Genomic DNA, 8,222 nt, shown 5'->3' with positions numbered 1-8,222 from the left:
AGACAGTGCGATTGGCACAGGACAGAGCAGAGTTTAGGGCTGTTGTACATAGGGTCGCTATGAGTGGCAAGCAACTCGACGGCACATAACAACAACGATGTAATTTGAATTTTTAACGAATTAAATTTTAAATTAATAAAACTATGAGTTCTGTTCTTCATCATAGTTCTTAGGAAGTCTCTCTATTAACAGGAATTACCACCCAGTGTAAATTAGTTGTTCAATATTTGTCTATTTTTAAATCATTTTATTGGTTAAAGTAAAAAAGCTAAAATAGCATCGAAAGTATTCTGTCCCAAAAACAAAAGGACTCTGTACTAAAAGTCATGTTCACGTTAATTTATCAACTAATTTCTCCACATTGCCCCCTGCATAGAGATGATTCTGACTCATAGCAGCCTTGTAGGGTAGAGTAGACCTGCATACAGGCTAAATCCTTACAAAAACCGATTGCCTCACCTTTCTCCTGCACAACAATTGGTGTGATTGAATAACCAACCTGTCAGTTAGTTACAAGGTAAATTCTTTAAGCACCATATCATCCAGGTTCCTTACTCAACAGTAAGGAAACAAAAATATGTTCATTCAGGTGATTATTTTCTTATCTCAACTTTAACTTCTCATTTTTTCCTTAATATTAAGTGTACATGTTGTTATTAGTTGCCATCAAGTACAACTCATTGCAACCCTATGCACAACAGATCTGAATCCTGTCCTATCCTGTGCCATCCTCACTGTCTCTGATACACTTGAGCCCATTGTTGCAATCACTGTGTCAGTCTATCTTAATGGAGGTCTTCCTGTCTTTCGTTGACCCTCCACCTTTCCAAACGTGATATCCCTTTCCAAGGAATAGCCTTTCCTATCAATGTATCCACAGTATGAGGGACAAAGGCTTGCCATCCTTGCCTCCAAGGAGCTCTCTGGATAAACCTATTCTAGGACATCCTTTTCATTCTTTTGGCAGCCAGTACTCTTCTTCTAGAAATGAAAAATGTTTAGAGACCTTTTTCTCAATACATTTTTTTATACTGGTTTACTTTTAAAGTTTACTTAAAAACAATAATAGTAATACAGACATTGTTTTTCACACTGGATCTTTCCCTTTTTCTTTCCCACCGCCCCCCTCCACCCATCAAATTGTGAGACCCTATAATTAAACCTCCCCCATCCTCACCCCCTACTCCCCCTCCACTCCTTGGATCCTCATACTTATTCTACAATAATGGTCTTATACAGTGTCTTTATGAGACTGAGTCCATTTAATAGAATGCTTTCCAGTCCTTCCCAAGTTAGGTAGCAATTTACACAATCATTGATCCTTCATGCTGAATAATATTCTATTGTGTGAATATACTGTTCTTTCTCACTCCATTCCATTGTGGTTGACATTTGGGCAGCAAGAATAGCAATTCCTCAATTCTGTATTCAGTAGACATACTGACTAGTAGATACAGTATTGAACAGTGCATTATGGAATATTTTTGTCATCACAGAAGTTTTTCAGGGGCAGTGCAATTGGTATAATAACCCACGAATACAAATATGACTATTTTATTGATGAAAATACTGAGTTGACGAGTGAGTAGAACAAGGTCACATACAACTAGAAAGCAAAAGAACTTGGATTTGTATCATCTGCCTCCAGGACCTGCATGCCTTTTAAAATGATCAAGATATTTTAAGGTTTAAAGACAAATAAGCATACAGTTGTCCCTTTTATTTTAAAAAAAGAAAAAACAAAACCCTAAAAAGCTGTTTTTCAATCTAAATTAATGGAGCTTCAAATTAAATGGAAAATCTGAATAGAAAAGGGATGTGGTAATTTTAACATTTAGAAAAACCCTAGGATATAATTGTTATTATTTGTTGGTATACCAGGTTTATACTATATTAGAGAAGTTAAGTAACATAACCACTGCATAAACACCAATGATATAAAAGAGCTAGAATTTTAACCTATGTCTGTCTACATCCAAAACCCAGGCATTGTTTTTCAGCTACTCTATTCAACTCTGTAAAATCATTCATTGATAACTTGTTAGTTGCTGTAAGCTACTCAATCTCAACTCATGGCTACTCTATACCCAGTAGAACAAAGCACTGTAAAAATTTTCATTGTCTAGTTTCTAGAAGCAGCTTTCCAGGCCTTTCCTCCTAGTCCATCTTAATCTGGAAGCTGTGCTGAATCTGTTCAGCATCATACAATACAAGGAAGGTAACTGGTGTTCCTAAAAGGAACATACACCTATGTGTATATTAGTTTTGCCTTTGTTGAAAAAAATAAAGTAAATGTTAAGTCATAAATTTAAGATGCATGAAATAGTTTTCTTTTCCTAAAAATTTATATTATGGAAAACTAAGTTATTAAATATCAGTTGCTCAACATAATTTTGCTCGTTTACTTTTTTCTTCTACAGGACAATCTTGTGTTGAAGAGAGCATTCCTTGTTTTGGGGTTCTCTGTGCTGGCTGTTTTCAGCAGTGTGTATTTTGGTTTCCCTGGATCAGGAGGTCTGTGTACATTGGTCATGGCTTTCCTTGCAGGCATTGGATGGACAAGCAGAAAGGTAAGTTTTATTCACAACTGTTTTCTGATAAGATTCATATTTTTTTCTTGCCAAACACATTTTTAACATCAAATAACATTTTATAATAAAAACAACTTATAAGCACAAGTATATGTATAATGCTTACCTTCACAAAACAGTCTCCTTTTTCATCATATTTTCATAAATACCTTCTGCATTTTTTTTGGAGAGGGGAACGATCTGCATATTTTTTGTAGTGGCTGCAGAGTATTGCATTTTATAGTTGCATTTTTTTAATGTGCTTTCAAGTCAATATGAATCATAGGTACTCAATAGAACTCTGTAGGACAGAGTTGAACTTCTCCATAAGGTGTCCTAGGCTGCCATCTTCACAGGGAAGGATTCCAGCTGGGGCTTAGCTGCCAGCTGAAAAGTTAGTGGTTCAAACCCATTCAGCTGCTCCATGGGAGAAAGACCTGGCAATCTCTCCCCAAAATTACAGTCTTGGAATTCAGAGGCAATGTCACTGTGTCACGGAGGTACTGTAACTCAGAATTGACTCCTGCAACAGGTTTGATATTTGGGTTAACGCCTTATGAGAATAGATGGCTAGGTTCTTTTCTTGAGAGGACTGACCAGTGGCCACTTAACAGCCAAAGGCTTAACCACTATACACCAAGGCTTGTTATCTACCCATTCATTCCCCAACAGTGTGTTCTAGAATATGATTTGGCTTTTTCCTGAAACAAAGAGGGCTCAATAAAATCACTTTGTTGTTGTTAGGTGCCTCTAGTCACCCATGACTTATAGCGACCCTTTATACAATAGCTCTGAAGTCTGCCCTATCCTGAGCCAGCCTCACTGACTCTGACACACCTAACCTATTGCTTTAATTACTGTGTCATTTCACCTCATCCAGGAACTTCCTTTCCTGGGCTATCCCTTTCCCCTTCCAAGCATGATGTTCTTCTCCAAGGACTGGTGCCTCCTGGCCGCATGCCCAAAGTATGTGAGACAGAGCTTCAAAATCTTTGCCTCCAAGAAGAAACTTGGTTTCAGGCTCTCTCAAGATAGACCTACATGTTTTCCTGGCAGTCCAGGAGTTCAAGACTCTTTTCCACACCACAACTTGAAAGCATTGATTCTTCTTCTTTCATTATTAGTCATTGTCCAGCTCTCTGATGCTTAGCAAGTAATTGCAAAGACCATGGCCTGAATCAGGCACACCTTAGTTTTCTTGACAGACACCATTGCTCTTTAGCACTTTGGAAAGGTTGTTGACATCAGACTTCCCCAGTGCAATTCATCTTTTGATTTACTGACTGCTGGTGCCAAGAGTGTTAATTGTGGAGCTGAGCAAGTTGTAATTGTTAACAATCTCAATAATTTATCAATCTATCGTGGTGCTGCCATTTGGCTAAGAGGTGAGAATTTTTATCTTCTTGATGTTGAGCTTCCATCCGTATTAAAGTCTACGGTCTTGAGTTTTTGTAGCAAATGCTTCAGGTCCTCCTGTTTTGTCAAGCAAGGTTGATGACTTTGTCCTTAAGCAATGCTGTCCATCTGCTTCATGTGGAGAGCTTGTGATACTTAAGCACAAGAGAAAGAGGTGTGGAAGAGCCCTGGTTTCCAGAGGACAACAGTCTTCCCACTATGGGCCCTCTGCCCTGTGGGCCTCACCTCAGACCAAAAGGGGAACACTAATGTACAGGTCTTTTGCTATTCTGACATTAAATAGTTACAAAAGCCTAACATCTACTAAGAAAAGACTCACATAATGCTAAGAAAGTAGCAGTCTGCTTCAGTCTTCATGAAAAAACAAAATAACCCTTCTCCTAAAAAGCAGACCCAACGAGTACCTCAGATAAAGAGAACCAGAAGAATTATGTTGATGTGGAGTTATTTGAACAGCTACGGAAGAAGATGCAAGAGATGGAACAAACAATTTAAGTCATCGAGAGAGAAAATACCCCAGAGACAGAAATCCAGGAGAAATATATTGATGAACAGCTTGAACAAGAATGGTAGAAAATCAAAAGATGGAAGAAAGAATTGAAAGTACAAATAAAGAGGTACAAGAACTTAAAAAAAAAATAATCACTAGACAGAGAGGGTACAGCCGATACAATACTAAAATAAAAGAAAAGCATGAGAATGCAATCCAGAATATTAAGACTGAAATTACAGAAGTATCCAACACACTAGTGAAACAAAGAAGTAAAACTGAAGACATAGAACAGAGAGTCAGTGAGTTGGAAGACAGAAGCCTCACTGAAATCATACTAGAAGAAAAGTCAGAGATGAGACGTAAAGAAAATGAAGAAAAATTAGAATCATGTGGGATGACTTTAAAAAGAACCACATTCAGATTCATGTGCTTGTCAACTTGAATCGGCTGAAGTTTCTATCGGGATAGTTTACTTAAGTCTGGACCCCTGGTGCTGGCTGTGGTCACGAAGATGTCACCATGCCTAAAACACTAAAAGGAAAAAGTGGAAGACAGGAAAAAAAATTCGTCCATCCATATAGTAGAAAAGCAGGTCAAATTACAAGAGAGGCTCACAAACAAGGAAGAAAGGAAAAATTGAAGAATGAAAAAGCTTTGCATCTCAACATTATTGGTGAAAAACTGCAGTGGTTTCAAAATCATCTTGAACCCAAAAAGGTAGAGTATTCAAAGAAAGACGCTTGTGAATTAATTGAAAGTTATTTGAATCGATTCAAAAATGAGTTGGAGCGGATTGAGTTACATAATAGCATCAAAGAAAGGCAGGGAAGGCGACACTGTTCCCGGGAGACAGTTATCAAGCAGATGATGAACGTGAGTGACAGCAGTATGAAGGATATGGACTTGAGATTCCAGACATTGTAGATAGAAATAATCTGAAAACATTCAGGGAATGGGATTTTGATCTGAAGAAATTGCCTAACATTAAAATGAGAAAAATCTGTGCTAATGATGCAATTCCCAAGAAGTGCAAGAAGAAAAATGTTACAAGCATAGACAAAGCTTTAGGAGAATTGGAACTAAAAGCGGAATCCAGTGACTCTGATGAGGAAATGACTCCAGTAACCTGACTTTCATTGAACTGAGGATACATCATTTGAGAGTTAAGTTATACTTACTGTCTATATGTGAGAATTTGCTGTTTAACTTATTCCTTTATATAAAGATGATCTCGTTTACAGTTTAAAAAAATTACTATTTTTGGTTAAACTAGTACAGTGATGAAAAGAAATGAGCTTTCTTTATTAAGTTGTTAAAACAAGGAAAGTAATCAACAAAATCTATTTGACTTCTCTAGAGGTAGGAGTAGATACATATTAGCACAGAAAATACACATATATATATTCCCCCCTCTTAACTTTATTTAGGAGTGCTTAACCCAATAGCAGTGGGTTTTATCCTTATGTATGAAGCCATGGATAGCACTTTGTTTTCTTAAATGTCATGTTAATATCTTTTGAACTGTTAGGATAGCAGTAATTTCTTTCACTGCTAATCTCATGCTAACTTTCCTCTTAAACATTAATATTTTTTATCATAAAATAGGAAATGTAATATAGAATTCATATAGGCTGACATATATTATTATCATTTTATGAGTCAGGATTAAATAATCTCTTATATTTAATATGTCACTTTTTGATGAATGACTAAAAGGTAACATTTTTTATTGTGTGTGTTTTCTTGTTATTATTTCAAGTCTCAGGAAAGGTATAATTGAAGCAGAATGCTCTTTTTCACATATTCTGTTCCACTGTAGTCTTGTTTTGTAGAGTAGTTACAAGTCCATTTGAGTACTGTTATATGTTAACTACAGGTTGTTTAAAATACAACTTTTTCCTTACAAAGATTAAAAATAGTTGCAAAATTTAAAAAAAAAAAAGAACCACATTCGTATAATTGGAATTCCAGAACATGGGAGTGACAGAGAAGTCACTGAGAAAATTGTAGGAGTACTAGAAGAAACCTTCCCAGGTATTATGAAGAATAAGGAAATCCACATGGGTTGTTGGTGAGTCTTCCTCCAATCCTTAAGTACTTGTTCCTCCTTATAAAGTTCAGCCTCCTGAATGATCTGTTCTGCCTACAAATTGAACATGTATGGACACAAGACACATCCCTGGTGCACTCCTTTCCTGATTTTTGAACCATGCAGTGTTATCTGCTCTGGTTCACAACTTTCTCCTGGTCTAAGTATAGGTTTTGCATGAGTACAATCAAGTGTTCTAGGATTCCCATTCTTCTCAAGGTTAGCCACAATATGTTGATCTACACAGTCAAATACTTTTGCATCGTCGATAAACACAGACATTCCCCTGGTGCTCTTTGCTTTCAGCCAAGATCTATCTGACATTGGCAATAATGTCTCTAGTGCCATGGCCTCTTCTAAACCCAGCTTACATTTCTGGTAGTTCTCTGTCAATATACTGTGTTTGGATAATCTTCAGCAGGATTATGCTTGTGTATATTTGTGATATAATCTGATTTAATGGTAAGAAGTTGTGCTGCAGTCCCGAAGGTATGCAGTTCAAATCTGCCAGCTGCTACACAGGAGAAGGCTGAGCAATCTCCTGTGCACTTAACTGCCTCTGAAAACCCACTAGAGAATCAGTTCTGACTTGAAAGCATACAAAATATCCTTGTATATACTATATTTCAGAAACTCTAAGGAAATAGATGATAGATGATAGATAGATAAATATTGTGATTTTAATGTTTACAGAAAAGTTGAATTTTTCAGTCTTTCATTGTTACACATCTCCTCCCTCCACTCCTCCTCTCCCACTCCACTTTTTTTATTTAAAAAAAATTCATTCATTATTAATAATTTCCTCCTTCCCCTTCCCTAGTTCACTTTGCTATGCACCTCTTATTCTGGACTTTTGTCATACATATAATGCCTAATCATATATTGCTTTTAAACAGTTCTTTCCTTCTTCTGCTCCAATGCAGTATTCATTATCTGTTCACTCTTTCCCAACCCTCCATTTTTATGAATTATATTTTAGTTGTATAGGTTTACAAATCCTCTGTTTTTTCAACAATAATTCATAAATGTTTTGTTTTATATTACAATCTGAAATTGACCAAAAAGGCAATCAAGATGAATTAATAATTATTGGTGATAGGAATGCAAAACAAAGAGGAAGTAATGGTAGTTAGAAAGTATGATCTTGGTGGCAAAAAGGAGGCTGAAAATTGAAAAACTTAGTTTTGTGAATTAAATGACTTATTCATCGCAAATACCGTTTTAAAAAAACACAAGAAGTGTCTTTATACACGCACTTGATCCAATGAACCACACAGAACCACATCAAATTAACTACAAAGACACCCAAGCGTTGAGGACTCTCCTTCATAGGGTTGCTATGAGTTGCCTGCGACTTGAAGGCACTTAACAACAATAACATCAACATAGAGAGAGAGATCAGGTGGCCCAGTGGACAGAAAGCGATAATCTGCGGCCCTCGGGGCTGTCTTTCATTGTTTTTGTTCAAACATTCCTCTAGGTCGTATAGCCCCAGTGTACAAGTTGTCGTACAGCACTTACTTGTGGTTGCTGTGAGGCTGAACACCGTGACACTGATGTGTCAAATGCATTAATGGCTGGTTACCCAGTGTGAACAGAGAGTGGGGTGGAGCTCCCCGGTTGAAACAAACTTGGAAGCAGGAGTGGCATCCAC

General features: G+C 36.9%; 1 protein-coding gene and 1 pseudogene across 1 annotated transcript in view; both read left to right on the top strand.

Annotated features, from left to right (window-relative positions):
- The window catches only part of SLC9B2 (solute carrier family 9, subfamily B (NHA2, cation proton antiporter 2), member 2), a 53,454-nt gene that overhangs the window by 19,441 nt on the left and 25,791 nt on the right, over positions 1-8,222 (top strand). The window contains exon 8 of the mRNA XM_006893095.1: positions 2,421-2,570. Within this exon, the coding sequence (XP_006893157.1) occupies positions 2,421-2,570 (150 nt within the window). The remainder of the gene's footprint in view (positions 1-2,420; positions 2,571-8,222) is intronic.
- Positions 4,999-5,609, top strand: LOC102845060 (annotated as a pseudogene).

The sequence above is a fragment of the Elephantulus edwardii genome, unplaced genomic scaffold (assembly GCF_000299155.1).
Source record: "Elephantulus edwardii isolate Elephantulus edwardi_28Jun2011 unplaced genomic scaffold, EleEdw1.0 scaffold00122, whole genome shotgun sequence".
In the NCBI taxonomy this organism is placed as follows: domain Eukaryota; kingdom Metazoa; phylum Chordata; class Mammalia; order Macroscelidea; family Macroscelididae; genus Elephantulus; species Elephantulus edwardii.
Note: the sequence above shows the minus strand (reverse complement) of the source record. Positions and strands in the feature narration are given on the sequence as shown.